This window comes from Papio anubis, chromosome 17, assembly GCF_008728515.1.
Source record: "Papio anubis isolate 15944 chromosome 17, Panubis1.0, whole genome shotgun sequence".
In the NCBI taxonomy this organism is placed as follows: Eukaryota; Metazoa; Chordata; class Mammalia; order Primates; family Cercopithecidae; genus Papio; species Papio anubis.
The window spans coordinates 28,760,122-28,781,444 of NC_044992.1; the positions used below are offsets into that span (position 1 = coordinate 28,760,122).

At 42.5% G+C, this 21,323-nt stretch overlaps 1 protein-coding gene across 1 annotated transcript; it reads left to right on the top strand.

Moving 5' to 3' along the window:
- Positions 1 to 10,195: 10,195 nt before the first annotated feature.
- CCL18 (C-C motif chemokine ligand 18) lies at positions 10,196 to 19,581 on the top strand. The gene is made up of 3 exons (XM_003912649.5): positions 10,196 to 10,344; positions 16,770 to 16,881; positions 17,274 to 19,581. Exons 1-3 carry the CDS (start codon positions 10,290 to 10,292, stop codon positions 17,362 to 17,364), a joined length of 258 nt encoding a protein of 85 aa, XP_003912698.1. The 5' UTR covers positions 10,196 to 10,289; the 3' UTR covers positions 17,365 to 19,581.
- The last annotated feature ends 1,742 nt before the right edge of the window (positions 19,582 to 21,323 follow it).

Genomic DNA, 21,323 nt, shown 5'->3' on the forward strand with positions numbered 1-21,323 from the left:
GTGTTCAAATACTCAAACTCATTTTCCCCATAAGCTCTATAGGTTTTACTGTGTGGTTTCGCATAATATAGTGGTTTTTAGGAATGCATGTGTAGGCCGGACACAGTGGTTCATGCCTGTAGTAATCCTAGCACTTTGGGAGGCTGAGGCGGGCAGATCACAAGGTCAGGAGATCGAGACCCTCCTGGCTAACACAGAGAAACCCTGTCTCTACCAAAAACACACACACACATACACACACACAAATTAGCTGGGCGTAGTGGCGGGCGCCTGTAGTCCCAGCTGCTCAGGAGGCTGAGGCAGGAGAATGGCGTGAACACGGGAGGCGGAGCTTGCAGTGAGCCGAGATCACACCACTGCACTCCAGCCTGGGCGACAGAGCGAGACTCTGTCTCGGGGAAAAAAAAAAAAAAAAAGGAATGCATATGTCTTGGTTCACCTATCGACCACTTGACGACATCTGGGTTATATCTTGAATAAAGTAAAGTTTGGGGCTATTTTGAATAAAGCTATATAAACATTTGTGCACAAGTCTTTGGACACAGAGATACAAATAGTTGGAAAGGCAGAGGGAGCACACTTAAAGATCCCAATGTGAGTGGAGCCTGGACCGTGTGTGCATAGAGGAGGACTTGGCATAGAGCCCACTCTTCATTTGTACCCCAAGACCCCTGCTTTCCTGTTGGATTCAGCAACACCATGACCTCCTCTGGATGGCCATTTTCAACTCTATAGTGAGGAAAGAATACCGGGAAAGGGGGAAACGTTAATTTCATTTAGAAGCAAAATTACAGTGTTCAATACACTTAAGTGTGTAATATGTTTTGTTATTATCTTATGAATTTCTTCTTAGTATATAAAGAACATTAACTCTTACTTACGTTGTGTATATCTTCTTTAAAAATTGGGGGAAGTAGATGTGGATTTTCTATCAAAGTTGCAAATTCTGTAGTAATTTGATGAGTAATTATTTTCTTTCATTTTTCAGCATTAGGCAGTTTCACTGCCCTCTCTGTCTTCCCGGAATTTTCTGTGTAATTTAACAAGATGCTGAATGGGATTTATCTTGCTGCAAAAAGCTATTTTCTTATTCTAAAAAGACCATAACATACTACCTCGAGGGATAATATTCCCTGGAGATGGCAGGACTAGCCCTAAGTTTCTCCCCATCCTTCCAATCTATAGATGTAAAGAAAAAAAAGAGAAAAGAGAGGGAGAGGAGAGAATCATAGCCCAGGGCAGGGAGTATATAGTGCTATAGTAGTCCCAGCTACTTGGGAGACTGAGGTGGGAGGATCGCTTGAGCCTGGGTGATTGGGGCTGCAGTGAACCATGATCATAAAATGGTAATGGTATTGGATCACAGCAGAGCTGTGATCTCTGCTGCTCCCATAAAGGCAAATGAGAGCATTCCAAGGGAAAAGTTTGTAGCAATTGGAGGTGACATCAAAGAAAGAAGGAGTGTTCTCTTCATCTGGTTACATTTTACATAGGTTACTTATTTGTCGATGTGCCCCAGTAGTACCTGAGTAGGGGGAGGGGAAGAGAGAGAGATGGCAAGCAGAGAGTCTTGGCCTGCACTCTGACCTTTAGCTTGATAAGCAGGAGAAAAGTGAAGATGTGGTAATGGATGGAGGGATTTGAGTCATTTGACTTTGCCCACCCAAGAGGATGACCTGGCTAATTGGAACTGGAATGCTCACATCATGGAACAGGAAATGTCAGGTTAAATCTGTTCTAGGTGTAATAACACCTTGAGAGGCAGAGATCTGATGGTTAAGAGCACAGGGCATGCACCCACGTTTAAATCCCACGACTGCTAATTATATAGTTGTGGGAAATTATGTAAACTCTCCGGACTCCTGTTTCCTCATCTGCCAATTGGGCAACAAGGGTATACGCATCATAGTGATATTCTCAGGAAAAAAAATAAGCCAATACTTGAAAGTTCTTAACTCATAATAACTTCTCAAGAAATTTAAGTCATTTTTAATTTTTTTTCTTGTTTTTTTCTACTCTGTCACCAAAGCTAGAGTGCAGTAACATGATCATGTTCACTGCAGTCTTGACCACCTGGGCTCAAGTGATCCGCCCATCTCAGTCTCTCAAGTAGCTGGAACTACAGGTGTCTGCCACCATGCCAAGCTAATTTTTAAATTCTTTTATTGAGATGGGATCCCACTATGTTCCCAGGCTGGTCTGGATGTCCTGGGCTCAAGTGATCCTACTATCTCAGCCTCCTAAAGGGCTGGGATTACAGGCCTGAGACACTGCCCCAAGCTTCGTTTTTCTTAAGAAAGTTTGACTTATTTTTTTAAAGAGTAAAGATGCATATGAAGGAAGGTCTTGCTTTTCTTGCTTTTAAATAAAGGAAAGTATTTTTATTATATTAATAACATTACAACATAGTGCAAAGATCAAAAATTCATTGAAAAGTGCATATCCAGAAATTCTTGTGGTTGATGGATTTGGTCCAATATCTTGAGAGAAGATTTAGCACAAATACTCAGCACTATCTAGAATCACTGTGTACTATGTGATTTCTTAGAGAAAACATTCAATAAAAACGATATAAAGTGCTGATTTTATTTTAGGGAATATAAATGATAGTTTAATTTATAATGTTATTATTTCAGTTTTGGCTTTCTAGGCTGTTATCTCCATTGTAAGGCCTGACAACATTACCGTGTAGCATGTCTTCCCTTTTTTCTGTTGTTTCTTACTTTTCCAGTTTTCCTCAACTTCCTCCCTCATCCCACCAAACCAATATTCCTAATGTTCAAGAGAGCGATCAACATAATAGCTAGAATTTCGTGGCTTACTTTTAAATAAAGGAAAGTATTTTTATTATATTAAAAACATTACAACATAGTGCAAAGATCAATTATTCATTGAAAAATGCATATTCAGAAATTCTTGTGGTTGATGGACTTGGTCCAATATCTAGAGAGAAGATTTAGCACAAACATTCAGCACCATCTAGAGTCACTGTGTACTATGTGATTTCTTAGAGAAAACATTCAACAAAAACAATTCAAAATCGGAAATACACAATAAAGGTGAATTAAATTAAAATTTAAGTGTGGTTGGTTTTGGGGGGATTAGACCATAAAGGAGGTAGGTTCTGGGGTTGTAAGTGCTATTCTTCTGGCTCAGCTCCCTGTTCCCCAATCTACTGATGGATTTAATTTTTTTTTTTCTGGGCTATTTAGATTTAGCTCTGGGTTTTGATGTATTCCTGGACTCAGCATCTCTGGGGTTGGCACAGACCAGCTGACCTCTTTTAGTCTGGAAGCTATGGGGAAAGGCAGAAGATTAAGAAGGATCTAGCCAGCTGGGAAATTTCTGGGCCCATGGTGGCCCCTCCATCTCTCTTTCTGACTTGCTATCTCAGAGTCTGTCTCCTTCTCAGCAATCAGCTCCCATGCCTTAGTGTTCCAGTTTCCCAGAGTATCTCATGAGAATCTCTTCAGTCAGCACCCTCCTGCTGCCATGTCTTCCCCCTCTCTTCCTCTGCCCCTGGCCAGCCTCTTCTGTCTCCCTGATGACCCTGGACTGCTCAGAAAATACCTCAGAGACTCTTCTGTGCCTGTGATGGGCCCAGAGAGCTGGGTATTCCCAGGATGGTGACCAGTCCCCCTCCCTTCACCCATGGGGGCTGCTCCAGTGTCTCCCTCAGGAATGGGCAAGAGGAATGACCCTTAAACAACACTGGACTTAGAACACAGGCTGCAGGTTTTATAATAGTCTGCTACAAAATCTTGAGGTATCTTCTGGGGGTATAAGGGAAGCAGTAGGAGGCTGTGGAGTCAACACCAGCTGTAGGAGAAGGCACAGCAAGAGACTGAGTTATTGAAAAGCCAAAGAAAACCAACTTTCCCTCTCTATGCCCCCTGCCCTCCCTTTAATCCAAAAAAGATCAGAAGGAACTAGAAGGACACAGCATTTCTTAAAGTTGGGGAATTCAGATGAACTGGGACACAGGTATCTTTTCTACAAATTACTTTGCCTCTGTCTATATTACTCCATTTTGATTTTTATTTTTACTCTTTTAGGGACTTAGCTCACTAAAATGTCTCATCTTCCAGCTCATCTCTTTTGGGAGGGAAATTTGTCTGTCCTATGATATCACAATACTAAAGAGATGAAGCTAGGATATCTCACATGTCACCAATAGGACAGAGCTCTAGGGAATAGCTGACATGAATTTAGGCTTACATGCACCAGTGGGAAATAAATAGAGCTGCCAGTTACTCTGTGAATTAGGCCTCAGTTATCTTATCAGGAAAGTGGAAATTAGCATCTCCTGCTCCCACTCTCTGAACCACTTGGTGGAATGTGATAGCCTGGACCTTTTTGAAAGAAAATCTTTTTGAAGAGAATGGCCAGGGCGATTCGAATTCCTGTTTTGAGTGCTCCATTTTCAACTCAGGTGATCTTTATTTTCAGGGCATGTTTGGTGTGGTCCCACCTGGAGCCAAAGAGAGTAACATCTGAATAAGGCAGAAGGGATGACACTCTCTCATGGTACCAAGGAGGCTTGGGAGCAGAGGACCACAATAGGAGGAGACAGTTGAAAATGCCTGTGTGATGCTGGGCAGGCAAGGGATTCTGGGCTTGAGTGTCAGCATAGCTAATACGAGCAAGCTTGAGTACTTGAAGCTGGCACCTCCTTCTTGGGTTCAAGCCATTGCCCCTTCTCTTTATAGAGAATTCCATTGTATGGGAAGATAGAAACTGGGGATGATTAGAGGAAAAGATTTTAATCAGAACGTTAGTGTCATGTTGGGAGTTACATAATTCAGGGGTTGCCAATACCCTTTGGTCAACACAGAAGATCCAAGTATATGCAAGAATAGCTTAATTTAGGCTGGGTGTGGTGGCTCACGTTTGTAATCCCAGCACTTTGGGAGGCCGAGGCGGGCAGATCACAACGTCAGGAGATTGAGACCAGCCTGGCCAACATGGTGAAACCCTGTCTCTACTAAAAATACAAAAATTAACCAGGCATGGTGGTGCATGCCTGTAATTCCAGCTACTCAGGAGGCTGAGGCAGGAGAATCTCTTGAACCCGGGAGGTGGAGGTTGCAGTGAGCTAAGATTGCGCCACTGTACTCCAGCCTGGTGACAGAGTGAGACACAATCCTAAAAAAAAAAAAAAAAAAAAAGCTCAATTTCTCCATCGAATGGGGACACTTCTGAGAAAATTGTTTGCTCAATCTGTTCAAGTTGTTCTGAAGAAATAATTGCCTTAGTGAGTGGGTGATTGGGACTTGGTATGGCCACAGGCTCTCTCACAAGATGATGTATCTATGAACCACGGGCTGACTATTTCTCTCCTGTAGAGTGGAAGGTGCTGATGCTCTTTCACAACTGCTCGGACTATACAGATGTGATTTAACTGATGATGTCACAATAGTCTATTATAAGTAACCTTCACTATCTGGGTTGGAAGATCCTCTTCTAAGATGATTTCTTCATTCACACATCTGGCGCCTGGAGTGAGATGTTTGAAGGACAGGCTCCTCTGGGACTGTCAACTGGAGCTGTCAACATGCCCTTTCAAGATGGCAGCCTTGAGACTCAAAGTTGAGTGTTCCTAGTAAACTAGGGTCATACTCATGGCCTTTTATGACCTAGCCACAGAAGTCACAGCGTATCTCTTCCACTACAGTCTGTTGGTGAAAACAGTCACAAACCTGTCAAGATTCAAGGAGAGAGAACCTAGATCTCACCTATCAATGAGAGAAGTATCAAAGAAATATGGCCATCTTTACAAACCACTACAGCATTATTTTGTCTCTAAATATTTATATTAGTTTCTATTGCTTCCGTAACAAATTACCACAAATGTGGAGGCTTAAAACCACATAAATTATTCTCTTACAGTTCTGGAGGTCAAAAGTCTGAAATGGGCCTCACTGGGCTAAAACCAAGCTGTTAGTGGGGTGGCAATTGTTTTTGGAGGCTGTAGGGGAGAATCCAATTTCTTGCCTTTATTGGCTGTTAGAGGCTGCCCACATGGGTTGGCTATAGTGGGCAATGGATAGTCCAGTTCTTCTCACATTGTGTCAATCTGATACTGACACTCCTTCCTCCCTTATAAGGATCCTTGTGATTATGCTGGGCTTACTCAGATACTCCAGGATATTCTCCCGATCTCAAAGTCAGTGATTAGCAACCTTAATTCCTTCTTGCTGTGTACAGGTCTCAGGGATTAGGATGCGGACATTCTTTTGGGGGAAATGTTATTCTGACTACCACAATATTTCAGTATGTATCTTTAAAATAAGGACTTTAAAACCCTACACAATCAAAATACCGTTACTTATTTGCCGTCTGTGTATTCTCCTCAGTCTGTTCATGTTTTTTGCTCATTTTCTAACTGAATGGTACATTTGCTTACTTTCGAGTTTTGAGAATTATTTATATATTCTGAATACAAGTCTTTTGTCAATTAAGTGGTTTGCAATTACTTTTTCCCAGTCTGTAATTTGTCTTTTCATTCTCTTGACAAGGTCTTTTTGAACAGCAAGATTTTAAAATTTTGATGAAATCTAACGTGTTGCTTTTTTCTTTTATGGATTATGCATGCTTTTGGTATCAAATCTGAATTTTTTTTTTTACCCAGTCCTAGGTCCTAAAATTATTTTTCCTATTTATTTTATTTTTATTTTATTATTATTTTTAAAGACAGAGTCTAGTTCTGTCACCCAAGCTGGAGTGCACTGGCGCAATCTTAGCTCACTGCAACTTCCACCTCTTGGGCTCAATTCTTATTTTTTTCTAAATGTCTTGTCTTACATAACACACATGTCCCAGTTTATTTGACTTCTCCAACTTTAATGGGAGTTTGACTCACCCTGGTCATGAAGTCTATGATCCATTTTGAGTTAATTTTTGCACGAGGTGTGAAGTTTATGTTGAGATTTGTTTTTTGGTCTTTGACGTCCAATTGCTCAGGTACTATTTGTTAAAAAGGCTATCTTTCCATTATTTTTTCCATAAATGTTTGGTAGAACTTGCTTATGAAGCCAGCTAGGTATGAAGATGTTTTCTAATAAAGGTTTTTAATTATTGATCTAATTCCTTGGTAGAAATAAAACCATTCATATTTCCCGTATCTTCTGGTAACGCATTCTTGTGTCAATAAATTATATTCTTAATAAGGGAGAAAAGGGACTATACTCTAAAGCACTAGCAAAATTTAGCAAGCATGCATCAGCCTGAGCAGGGGAAGTAGACTTGGGTTTGGATTTTGAGGGTGCTTGATAAAAGGAGTTGGAATGTAAGCCTCTACAAGAGACAACTTACTGACTTGGGAGTATTCTTTCTGGGTATAGGCTGTAACCTCTTGACAAGGACCCAGGGATTGGTACAGATTTGTTGCCAGAAAGGCTCCAGAAGCCTGAGAAAGCAATGGCTCATGCTGAGTGAGGTTAAAATACCCAAATTGCCATGACAGATGGAGAAGGAAGGGATTAAAAGAGTCATGGAAGTGGTCATGCTGGAGTGGATACATTACGGGAGGCCAGAAGACTCACCAGATTATGTTCCATGGGAATGCACTCTTCACCAAAGCCACCAGGACTCCCTGGTAAGAGGAGCACCAGCATCTCTAAGAAGTTAGTGGTCCAGCCTTCTTTATAGACTAGGGCTGATGGTAAAAGTGACTGTCACAAAACTTGGCCCATTGATAGCTCTCTCTTCTTGAAGCAGTGGGGCCCTCTCTCCTTGAAGCAGTGAAGCTCTCTCACCTTGAAGCAGTAGAGGCTAGGTAGCAGCATTTAACAAACAGAAGCCAAGGGGTTCTAAATATCATTATAGCCAGCAAGGTTGGAGTGACAATCAAGGGGTCTTGACCCATGGAGAGTTGTGGTAATGGTTAATAGAACAAGCATCCCTAGAGGGAAAATGAAATGAAAATCTCTGAAACTGTCCCCTTCTCCCAGGAAAAGAGAGTAGATTGGAAACAATATTGCAATCTAGTGGAGGGGATGGTGGAAACTAATGCCACCATTAAGGATATAAAAAATGCAAGGAAAATGGTTGTTATCATATCTATTTAGTTTGCAAGTCTGGCTTCTGCAGAAACTGGATGGATATTAGAGAATGACTGTGGAACACTGTGAGCTCAACCAGGTAGTAGCCTGATTGCAGCTTCTATAACCAGGTGCTGACTCATGCCAGGTATTAAGTACATGTTATGTACTTTGATTTGATTGATTGATTTGTTATGTACTTTGATTGATTTGGCAAATGCATTCTGTACCATAACAAGTAGGAAAGAGGATAAGAAAAAGTTCCCATTCACGTGAATGGAAAATATTCATTTACAGTTTTCCCTTGGACTGTTAACTCTCATCTTCTGCATACTATAGTCTGAAGAGATCTGAATTTTCATGTATCTCTCAAAACAACACAGTGATCCGTTACATGGGTGACATCCTGCTGATAGGGCATGATAGACAAGAAGTGGCCATATGTTGGACACCATGTAAGACATATGTATTCTGGCTGGGTGCAGTGGCTCCTGCCTGTAATCCCAGCACTTTGGGAGGCCAAGGCGGGTGGATTGCCTGAGGTTGGGAGTTCAAGACCAGCCTGGCCAACATGTAGAAACCCCATCTCTACTAAAAATACAAAATTAGCCGGGCATGGCGGTGCATGCCTGTAATCCCGGCTACTGGGGAGACTGAGGCAGGAGAACCACTTGAACCCGGGAGGTAGAGGTTGCAGCAAGCCAAGATTGTGCCATTGCACTCCAGCCTGGGCAACAAGAGCAAAACTCCATCTCAAAAAAAAAAAAAAAAAGAAGAAGAAAGAAAAAGAAAAAGAAAAAACATGTATTCCATGAGGTGGGAGATAAATCTTATAAATATTTATGGACTTGTCATTTCAGCAAAGGTTTTATGGGTTCAGTTGTCAGGGGCATACAGGGATATCTCCTTTAAAGTGAAAAACAAATTAACGTAATATATTAGCACAAGGATAAGAAAATAAACCATTGGAACAGAACAGGAATTCCAAAAGCAGACCACACGTGTATGGATCCAACATGGCACCACAAAACAAAGGGAAAATGATAATTGTGATGTTTAATTTTACATGTCAACTTGACTGGGCCATGAGGTACCCAGACATTTGATCAATCATTACCCTGGGTGTTTCTGTGAGGGCATTTTTGGATGAGATTTACATTGAAATCAATAAACTGAGCAAAGCAGATTGCCTTCTCTAATGTGGTGGGCTTCATTCAATTAGTTGAAGGTCTGAATAGAACAAAAAGGCTGACCCTCCTGCCTGTAAGAGGGAATTCCTCTTGCCTGATTGCTTTCACACTGGGACATGGGTTTTTCTCCTGCCTTTGAACTTAAACTGAAACATCATCTCTTCCTGGGCCTTAAGCCTGCCCATTCTCAGGCTTTGAACTCAAACTGGGACTACACTAGCAGCTCTCCTGGGTCTCCAGCTTGCCAGCTCACCCTGCAGATCTTGGAACTTGTCAGCCTTCATAATTAAATGAGCCAATTCTCTAATTTCTTATTTTGTATACACACACCATTGGTTCTGTGTCTCTGGGGAATCCTGACTTATACAATGGTCTTACCAATGAGTTGCCAAGGTCCATTGGGTATTCATGTGGCAAAAAATAAATCTTGAACCCTTCCTCACACCAAACATAAAAATCAACTCCAGATGGATTGTAATTTAAATATTAATGCTGAAACAATAAAGCTTCTACAAGTTAACAAAGGAGGATATCTTTATTGCCTTAGGATGGGGAAGATTTCTCGTTAGATCACAAAAGGCCTAACTGTATATAAAAGATTGAAGCATGTGACTCTATTAAAAGGAAGAACAATTGTGAAAATCCATTAAAGCATTCTGCTCTACCAAAGGAGGCTGTGACCACTCATTTCTGAGAAATATCTGTCATGTGAAAACATAATCACATGATTATGCATAATCCTAAGCATAATCCCTGGGTGCTTCCAACTCCTAGTCACCCATGTGGAGATACAACTTCCCCATAAGCACCTCAATCAACAAGTGAACCACTCGTTTGTGTACCCTAAAACTTTCAAGTAACCATAGGCAACCCTGGGCTGAGAACTCACATGACACCACCATAGTTAAAATGTCTTGCATCAGCACCTCCAATGTTCCCATGGTCCAGGGCTGCCTATAAAAAGGAGAGATGACAGCTCATACCCCAGAAGGAGGCCAGGAGTTGTGAATTTCCAAGCCCCAGCTTGCTCTGACCACTTCTTTGCCTGCCCAGCATCATGAAGGGCCTTGCCCTTGTCCTCTGCACCGTGGCCCTCTGCTCCTGTGCACAAGGTGAGTCTGTCATCCACGTGCTTTGATGGCTCCCTGGGAAGAAGTCAGGCCACATCTTCCAGGTGCTGTGGCCTGAAAACCCCCGTGTGAACTTAGGGATCCTCCAATGGGGTTTCAAAGTGACATCATTGTTTTCTTCAAGAAGGTTGAAAAGCAGTCTGTCGATCTGGGTGGCAGGATGGGAGTCAGAGAAGTTTTATCCTACTGAGATAAATGAGATGGTTGAAGTCTAATTCACTGGGTTATTAGCATGAGGTAGAATCTAGGTCTATTTAGTTCTCTGGTGCTGGTAAGTTTTACAATGACCTCAGCAGTCTCCTAGAGTTCAACCCCTTGGGTAACATAAAAGATGTCTATACTCTTCTCAGCTATCTATGATTTAATCGATTAGAAAAAAAAATTTCCCAAGGAGAGTTAGGAGAAAGGAATAGATTATTCAGAGAGCTTGATTCCCTGTAGGGTAAAATAAAGACTAAAATGGAGATAAGACTTGGGAAATTAAGGAGAAACAAACAAGAAGCCAGAGTATTTCCAGCTTTCTTTTCCTGCAGGCCTCAACTCTGAGCTGTGCTGTCTCCCTTTGCTCCTTTGTGACCCGCCTGGGCTTCTTCTCCTGAGCAACTCCCATTGCCCTTGTTCCCTCAGATTAGATTCATACCCCATGCATCTGCTGCTTCTCCTACACCTCCCAGTAGATGCACTGCAAATTTTTGGTTGCCTATTATAAAACCAGTGGTGAGTGGTCTTAAAATTAAAATCCTATATTTTAATTACTTTATACTGTCAATATTCATTTAATTTTCATCACATATTTGCTCTTCCTGTTCTCTTAAATTCTTCTGCATCTCTGAGCTCCATCTGCAATCACTTTTCTTCTGCCTAAAGGAATCCTCTTAGTATTTTCGTAACTATGGGTCTTCTGATAGTGAAGTCTCCATTTTTAGCTTGCTTGGAAATGTCTTCCTTTTACCTTCATTTTACCTTCACACTGGATATTAAAGTCCATATTAGCTCCCACCTCCTACTTGTGCTTACGTGCTCCTTGTCCCTTGTCCCGTGGGTTGTCTCCTCCATATGCCCTATCTGCAGACAGAAGGACTGGTGCTCGCATTACGCCAGGGCAAGAGCACTGGCTGCTGGAGTCAGCAAATTTGCAGTGGATCTGGAGAAACATAACAGAGGCAGGAGACAATGGGGTGCCTTAACTGTGAGGGAATCGGCATCCAGAGCCTGAGAAAAACCAAGTAAACTTCTCCACCCTTGAAAAGTGACCAGCAAGAAGTTGATGAAGACCTCACTGCTCAGGGCTGTGGAGTAGGGCACAAAAGGAACTAAGGAAGTCATTTATCCTTGACTTCGAATGTTTCTTTTAAATCTCTGCCTCTGTCTTACTCTCACTCCCTTGCTCCCTCCTCAGGGAGTATAGCTCTTGAAACGCTGGCCTTTGTTCCATCTCTTTTGGGTAGGAACTTCTTTCAGTCTACAGAGACTTTTCCCAGCAAGAGACCCTCTTCTGTAAATCGCTCTAGGAGTAGAGCTTCTCGGTAGAACTGAGGGAACTCTGCCACTTCCGCACCCTAGGAACCAACTAGACCCAGAGTTTGCATTTTGTGAATAACTGAGTTAGGCCTCAGTTCTCCCAACTAAAAATGGGTTCTAGCCCTCTCCTGCCTTTCAGATCTAAGTTAGATATCTAAGTCCTCGGAAGATAGCCCAGAACATTTTGAAACCTTTTGTGAAGTTCTTTGATTTTACTTAGAGGATCTTAATCCACAAGAATTAAGTGATTATGGCTTAAAAGTCTGCCCAGAGCATAGGCAAACAACTCTAAAATGAAGAAAGGACAAGGGTCAAGAGAGTCTCATGGGACAGATGAGACTTGTGAGCTGATGGCCATGGAGAGGAGATGGAGGGCACCAAAGAAGACCTGTTCAGTGTTGGGCAGGCAGAGGAATGTAGGCAATGCCAAGACAGGACTGGGCACTTGCTGCCGCCTACATCCTTCTGGGGTCCAAGCCATGCCTCCAACCCTTTACAGGCAACTCTAAACCATGAGGAGCTGGAGCCTGGGATGACCAGAGGGGAAGATGTTAAGTGCATGGTGTTATGCTCTGAGTTGTACATGTTGGGGTACTTTGGGTCCCCCAGGGGTTTAGGATGTACAAGAGCAACTTAGCTGCTCACTTGTTGGGCCTGAGTGTGCAGAAATGTTTTTAACAGTGAGAGAAGGTGAGATGTTAGTGTTGAAGTCATACATACATGGAGAGATCTTCAGATTTACACTTCCTCCACAAAGCAGATGTCTAATGCTGTGCTGCAGCTCCTCTGACCACATGGTGTGACATAAATGGTGATGCCACAGCGTTCCGGGCAGCACAAGTCACACTTAAACCACACCCTGGGTGAAAAGGACCATTAAGTCGTGTTAATCGGAGTGCTTCTAAGAAATGGTTAACTCATGAGGAGGAAGTCAAGAATTGGTGTCACTAAGAGGCCAAGCTTAGCAGGTACCTTCTATCAAGAACAGATCTATTTGTGAATGGCACCATGGTCATTTCCCCCTATGGAACAGATATTTCTAGTGTTGTGTTTCCATTGCACAGAAGTGACATGTAAGATGACACCCCAGAATCTTAAGTAGTTCGCGTTGTGTTTGATCCAGACCCAAATGGACAAAATGGAATAGGGAAAGTCTGGACTATGAGAATAACAAGAATGATGGGGCCAGGCTTTTAACCACTGTTTGATTTATCGAACATTCATAGGTCCCTACAATATGCCATCATTGGGTTTGACACTGGGTAATAGACATGAATATGCATTACATATGGGGTGTCTATATAGATCAGGAGCCTTAGATACCCTTATTTTTTCACCCAGGAAACCTACAGCTAGGAAAATATCCTATAGCAATAACCTCACTTATGGAGAAAGTTTTTTGCATACAGATGTTTGGCATGATTTATAACAATGAAAAATTGGCCAGTTGCAGTGGCTCACAGCTGTAATCCTAGCACTTTGGGAGGCCAAGGCAAGCGGATCACCTGAGGTCAGGAGTTCGAGACCAGCCTGGCCAACATGGTGAAACCCCATCTTTACTAAAAATACAAAAATTAGCTGGATGTGGTGGTACATGCCTGTAGTTCCAGCTACTCAGGAGGCTGAGGTAGGAGAATCGCTTGAACCTGGGAGGTGGAGGTTGCACTGAGCTGGGATCACACCACTGTACTCCATCCTGGGCAACAGAGTGAGACTCCATCTGAAAAAAAAAAAAGAAAAATTGAAAACAACCCACATATGTTACAGTAGTGCATGATAATATTAATGTACTAGGCTTGAGTAAATTAGGCAGTTCTTAAAAATACTGGAATGATGTGGAAAAGTCTTTTAATGTTAAGTACAGTCATGTACGGCATAGCAATGCTTTGGTCCATGACAAACTGCATATATTATACAGCGGTGGTCCCATAAGATTATAATTCTGTCTTTGTACTATACCTTTTCTATGTTTAGATATGTTTAGATATGCGAATGCTTAACATTGCATTACAGTTGCCTACAGTATTCAGTACAGTGGCATGCTGTGCAACTGTGTAGACTAGGAGCAACAGGTTGTACCATGCAGCACACGTGTATGGCAGACTACACCATCTAGGTTTGTGTAAGTCTCTGATATTCCCACAATAACAACACGGACTAATGACAAGTTCCTCAGATGTATTCTTGTCATTGAGTGATGCATGGCTGTATAAATAAAAAAATACAAAATTAAAACCTGTATCATGACAACAGTAATGTCTTCCCCCACCAGACACAGTAAAAAGAAGGAAAAAAGCAAATGAGCAAACAGTACTATCATAAGCCTAGGAAAAAACTGCACTGGAAAGAAATACACCAAACTCTGTGTGTGTGTGTGTGTGTGTGTGTGTGTGTGTGTGTGTGTTTAAGTGGCTAGCTTTGGGTACTAGAATTTTTCCTACCTTCAATAAAATTTATTTTTTCAGATTTTGCATCAGAATGCATATATGCCACAATAGGGAATGTAGAAAAAAACTCTCACATTCTTGCCTCCATTTGCCTGCTGCCTACCCACCTTTGAGATCCTAAATGAGTTTTTATTCTTTTCTGTATTTTATATGTTTTCAAAATTAGCTTTACTACTTTTCGGTGTAATCTATAGTTCACATGACAAATCATATAAAAAGCTATTTGAAATAAAAACACTAGTAACATTGCTCTTCCTGTACTCCTATGAGACCGCCTCGTATGCTTGTGGATGAGACATTGTGAGGATGTGATGACTGAGAAAGCAGCAGCCATTTTGTGACCACGAGGTGACAAGCTCAAATAAGAAAAGCCAACGAAATGATGAGGGAAGGGGAGATGTTTTAAGAAGCCTGAGTTCTTGATGACACAATTGAGCTGTTGAACAAACTTGGGGAGGACTACCTGTTTAAATTTATTTCTTTATCTATTTATTTACTTGAGACAAGGTCTCACTCTACTGCCCAGGCTGGAGTGCAGTGGCATGATCAGAGCTCACTGTAGGCTTGACTTCCCGGACTGAAGCAACCCTCCTGCTTCAGCCTCCAAAGTAGCTGAAACTACAGGCATGCCCAGCTACTTAAAAAAAATTATAGAGACAGGTTCTCACTATGTTGCCCAGGTTGGTCTCACATTCTTGGGTTCAAGCAGTCCTCCCACTTTGGCCTCTCCAAGTGCTGGGATTACAGGCATGAGCCACCATGCCTGGCTCTGATTTATTTACTTTTTCAGTTTTAAGGACTAATTATTATTACAAGAGGTGAATATGCCATACTTTATTTAATTGTACATCATCTTTTAATTGTTACAAATAAGCTGTGACAAACACTTTGTTCATCTTTATGTTTATATCCGTAGGACAGATCCCTGGCAGAGCACCTTGCTGATCAAAGAGTAACAACTCTTTAAGGCTCATCATTCCTATTAGCCGCCAGTTAACCCAGCTAACCCAGGAACTGGCATATTATAGAGGTTCAGTGAGCCAATGTCTGATAGGCCAACCTCAACCTCGCCCCTCCAGTAGCACTTCCCCAGTTCTGCTGTCTCCATCCAGGGCATGCTTTTCTCTGGGGTTGTGCTTCTCACGATTTTCTGGCATTATCGTCCATGGCACATCTATGCTGTTGGAACAGCTGGGGAGACTATCAGAAGGTTCTGCACCATGGGAAAAAGACTTTATCTACAGATCTGCCCTTGGGAGAAGGCACCAGCTAACCCAGTCTCAGGGTGACGCCAGCATCTCACCTCCTCTCACTGTGGAAACCATTTCCTCACCAAGGGAGCGACTGAACCATTTTTGCAAATAACCTGAACCTTTGTGGTGAGGCCCTCCTGGTTTGTGCAATGCACAGCATGACACCAATATCATGATGAAAAAATTTTCCCCTTCAAAGAGGATAAGGAAAAAAACTAATGGGTACTAGGCTTAATATCTGAGTGACGAAATAGTCTGTATAACAAACTCCCATGACATGAGTTTTACCTATGTAACAAGCCTGCACTTGTACCCCAAACTTAAAAGTTTAAAAAATGAAAAAAGAAAACAAAATTCCTCCTCAGTCTCCCCAAGTTTATATCTTCTAATACCCCAAGGCTGCCTGTACAGAGAAGAGATGGCTGAGACCCCAGAAGGAGGCAGCAGCTACAAGTCCTGAGTTCAGCTCTTCCCGGCCACCATGTGAACTCACACTCTGCTCAGCTTCCTGGGGACCCCCGCAGCTTCCCTTGCTGTCCTTTTCTTCACTGACGCCTTCTGCCCTCAGACCCGCTCTGCCCCATGTGAATTTGTCTTTTGCTCTTGTGCCCCCACTGTCTGGCCATGGCTTGGACCCCACTGCCCAAATTTATCCCTGAGACCTCCAAGTAGAGAACTTCAGAGGGATTTCAGGGACCATTTCCCGAGGAGGATTTTTCTTCCTAAGAGGTTTCAGCAACTCTATTCTCCTGCTCTGGGAGACAGAAGGAGAGTGAGTGAGTCCCATTCTATGGATGAGAAAATGGAGGCCCATGGGGATTTTGACAAGATCAGGTCCAACTGGTTCTCAGTGGTGGGGCCTTGGCTCTCCTTATGAACTCAGATGGAACTCCCCAAGGAGAGATGGGATGGAAAATAGTTTGTTCAGAAAACTAAATTTCCAGTAAAGAGACATAGAGACCCAGAACCAAGACAGAGAATGAGCAATACCAAGAGAAAGATGCAGAAATTAAAATCTCAGGGGAAAGAAGAAATGCCAGCTTCCTTCTGGATCTCTTTGTCCCCACATCCCCACCCCAAGCAGTGATGTCTCCTGGTTCTTCCTGAGTCTCAAGGAAAGGGACCAGGAGCAGCTGGCTTGCCTTGTGAACAATGACTTGGGATCTTTCTGTCCTATCTCCTGTAGTGGGTACCAAGAAAGAGTTCTGCTGCCTCGTCTATACCTCCCGACAGATTCCACAAAAGTTTATAGTTGACTATTCTGAAACCAGCCCCCAGTGCACCAAACCAGGTGTCATGTAAGTGCCAGTGCTCCTGCCCACCCCTCAGGAGGGAGGCTGGGAGGTCTGGGGTGAGGTCCCCTCAGAGTACTCAGCTCTCTAAGGCCCATCAAGGAGAAGGACTCCAGGGGAGGCCCCTGCAGTGTTTTCTGACCTGGCCTGGGGCCTGCAGAGTCCTGAAGAGCCTGCCCCTGGGCAGAGGGAAGAGAGCAGACATGACAACAGGAAGTTTGCTTCCTGAGGAACCCCATCCGAGACACTTGGGGAAGGCCTGTGAACCCTGAAGTTAAGGGGAAATTTTACTGGCGTGAGGACAGGCCCTGAGATGCCTGGGACATAGAAGGATGCAGAGGCCATAGGATTCCTCTGATGAATTCGTCAGTTCTTAACTCTTCCTCCCTTCTCCACAGCCTCCTCACCAAGAGAAGACGGCAGATCTGTGCTGACCCCAACAAAAAGTGGGTCCAGAAATACATCAGTGACCTGAAGCTGATTGCCTGAGAGGCCCGGAAGTTGCGAGGACCCAGTGACCTTGGTGGGCCCAGGAGGGAGCAGGAGCCTGAGCCAGGGCAGTGACCCTGCCACCCTGGAGGCCACCTCTTCTAAGAGTCCCGTCTGCTATGTCCAGCCACGTTAACTAACGTTAATCTTAGTTTATGCATCATATTTCATTTTGAAATTGATTTCTATTGTTGAACTGCATTATGAAATGAGTATTTTCTCTGACATCTCATGACATTGTCTTTATCACCCTTTCCCTTCAACTCTTTGCACATTCAATGTGTGGATTAATCAGTGTGATCAGCTTTCCCAGCAGACATATGTTTCAAATGACAAATGCTTATTGAATGGTTTTGCTCAGCATTACCTTTTAATATATTGGCAGTACTTATATAAAAGGTAAACCAGAATTCTCATTGTGACAACTCTATTGATTTGGTTTCACTAATTGGAATCACAGATTGACAGGAATTCTGGGGGAGGAGTAGGGAAAATATGAAAAGGGGCAGAAACCACAAGATAGGGACCGAGCACTTCTACGGTCATATCAGACGTTTCCGTGGAGATATTTTCCTGAAAAGTTGAAACAGACACCATTATTTTATAAACCACATTGTAACTGAAATGCAATAGAAAAATTTTCTACTGAAATGAATATCAAGATGACACTGCAATGCATATTTATGTACACAAGCTCATTTTCATAAACGAAGCTTTCCTCAGAATGATGGCTAACATCTGTTGAGGACTTACCAAGTGCTGGGTTTTGGGGTAAGTACTTACATTAGTGAAAGTCTGGGAAATGCCACCCACAGTCTAGCAAGGACTCCTTACCTGGAAGTTGGCTGAACGCCTTGGTCATGTTATCTTTGTTCCCCACTCTGCTTTTGGGGAGGATGTTTTCCAAGTCTATCTGACATGAGGCTTGGGGCTGGGTGGCCGGAGTTAGCAAATAAAAATACAGAATGGATACTTATTTAGTGTAAGCATATCCCATGCAATATCTGGGACCTACTTGTACAAAAAATGATTTGTTCTTTACCTGAAACTCAAATTTAACAGGGTATCTTAAACTGTATCTAGCAATCCTCCGAAGAAGGAATACCGCTTATGGAGGTGTCTGTTTCCTGTTGGAGATGTCTATTGATTGGCTTAAATGTAGAACAGGGCTTCTCAACCTTGAATTCACATTAGAATCACTTAGGAGAGCTTTAAAAAAGTCCAGTGCCAGGGCCTCACCTCCAAAGTTATGAATTTAATTGGACTGATGTGGGGCCCAGCATCAGTGATTTAAAAACTCCCCAGGAGATGTTAATGCACAGCCGAGTTTGAGAATCACTGTTGGTGTGCGGTCATAGGTTGTTTTTAGCCAGCATTAGGGTTTCAGAGGCAATGCAACTTTCTTCCAGTTTTTGAAGACATCTGATCTAGTTATTTTTGGTTCATTCCATTGGATGGTTAATCATAAGCAGCAAATCTATCAGATACAGTTATTTCTAGAACTGGGTTTTTAACACGTCTCTTCCAGCACAGCACTGGGCGCTCTGTTGTCATGCCTTCCACCGCCCGCCGGTTCCCCGTTGTATTAACTCCACATTGCGCCCTGCTGGTGAAACAATGCCACAGGCGTGAAGACTGCCCTCTTTAGCTCCCTGCCTCTGATGAATACAGCTGCACCTTCACGAAGAGCACAGCTGCTCATTGTGATGGTTAATGTTATGCGACAACTGGACTAAGCTAAGGGATACCCAGATAGCTGATAAACATCATTTCTGAGTGTGTCTGTGTGGTGTTGCAGAAGAGATTAGCATCAGAACACTAAAGAAGATCTGCCCTCACCAATGCAGGCAGGCATCATCCAATTCACTGAGGTCCCGAATAGAACAAAAAGGCCGAGGAAGGGTGACTTTGTTGTCTGCGTTTGAACTGGGACATCCATCTTCTCCTGCCTTCTGACATCCACGCTCCTGATTCTTGAGTCTTCAGACTCAGACAGGGACTTGTACCATCACCTCCCCTTCCTGACCCCTTCTCAGGTCTGTGAACTTGGACCAGGACTGACAACTTCGGCTGCCCTGGTTCTCAGGCCTTTGGACCAAATCACACCACTGGCTTTCCTGTTGTTCTCCAGCTTGCAGATGGTAGGACTTCTTGGCTTCCATAATTGTGGGAGCCCAATTCCCCTAATAAATATCTCGGGGTATATATATATATAAACATTGGTATCCAATCTATATCTTTAGATAGAAATAGCCTATTGTTTCTGTTTTTCTGGATAACTGACCAATACATTCATTTTATCATCAAGATAAATATTTACAAGGTGGGATCTGAGAAGGAGGTGGATTGGGCTGCTTCAGGACCTGCTTTCCTGTCCTGCCTAATCTCTCACCTCCTCATTTTTGCTGATATTAACATTAGCTTGGAGTGGAGCACTCTGCTCTTCTAGTCTGCAAGCTCCATATCACTGGGTTCTTAAATAGCTTGGTTTTCAGGCAGTAAGCAGAAAGTACACTTCTTTAAAAAACTACTTTTTCCCCCTTTCTCTGCTATCGGATGAATCAGTTTCGAAGTAAGTTAATTTCTTTCTTAATGGGCCTTACGAAGACTGATGCAAGAAATAGTCTCCAACACCCTGAATTTTCCGTTTTGATAAAACTTTGGCTCGAAGATGGCCTTAGAATATATAACAGGCCATGGAGGTAACCGGCTTTTTGCTAACTAGAGGTATCCCCACTGACTTTGACCTTAGCTACTGCCCTCAGCCAGTTCCACGTTTGGGGACCTATACTTACAACACTGCAGTCTATGTTAGTTAGGGATGGTTTAAGTCACAGTGTCAGAAAAATAACTCAATCTGGCTTAAATGATAAAGGGAATTTGTTAGTTCACATAACTGAAGCTTCAAGAAATAGAATTAGTTGCAGGCAAAACTTGATTCAGTGGTTCTTGTTTCACTGTAGACTATACACGTCTTTCTGAATTTCTGATCTGCCTACATTTGAGAGCGCCATCCTAGAACGAAGTTACTATATTCATCCTAGTTACTCTATTGGCAGAATAGTTTCCGGAAACTTCCAGAGCAAATTGGGAAGACAATGTCTGTATCTTCATATTTTGAGTCAAGAGCCTGAGTTCCACTTTTATTGATCTGGCTGGCTTGGATTAAGAGCCCATCTCTTAACCCAGGGGTCAGCAAACTATGGCCATTGGGCCCAATTAGGCCTACTACCTGTTTTTGTATGGCCTGCAAGCTAAGAAGTTCTTATATTTTAAGTGATTGAAAACACCCAAAAGAAGAATATTTTGAGAAATATGAAAATTGTATGAAGTTTGAGTTTTAGCGTCCATAAAACAGTTTTATTAGAATGCAGTTGGGCTCATTTGTTTGTGCATTGTTTATAGCCCACAGTCTAGCAAGGACTCCTTACCTGAAAGGAATCGTATTTTCATACGACAAAGCAGAGCTGAGTAGTTGTGAAAGAGACTGTATAACCCACAAAACCTGAAATAGTTACTATTTGGTCCTTTACAGAGCAAGTTTGCCAACCTATATCTTAATTCGTCTTTGTGGCCAGGGAAGTGGATTTGCTGATTTGTTTGAGCTGGCCAATGTCTATAATAAGCAATGTTGATGGGCTCAAAACCACACAGACTACCAGAGGGGTTGCTTTTCCAAAGAATCGTTTAAGGATAAAAGAGAAAGACGATGGGACCCAACTGGTATCTACCAAATGTATGTAACTTTCTCATATTAATTCTGTCTTGATATGTGCAGATGACCAATCCCTTGCCTGTGATTACATCATACCAGACATGTTCTTCCCAAACTGGGAGTTCAGTCCAGACTCTCCTGTTATATACCAGTTGTCTTAGGGATTTTCTTACTTTATTCAACATTATACTCAATTTTTACATTAATAATGCAGTAATAATATACCCCTTTGCCATTCTGTATT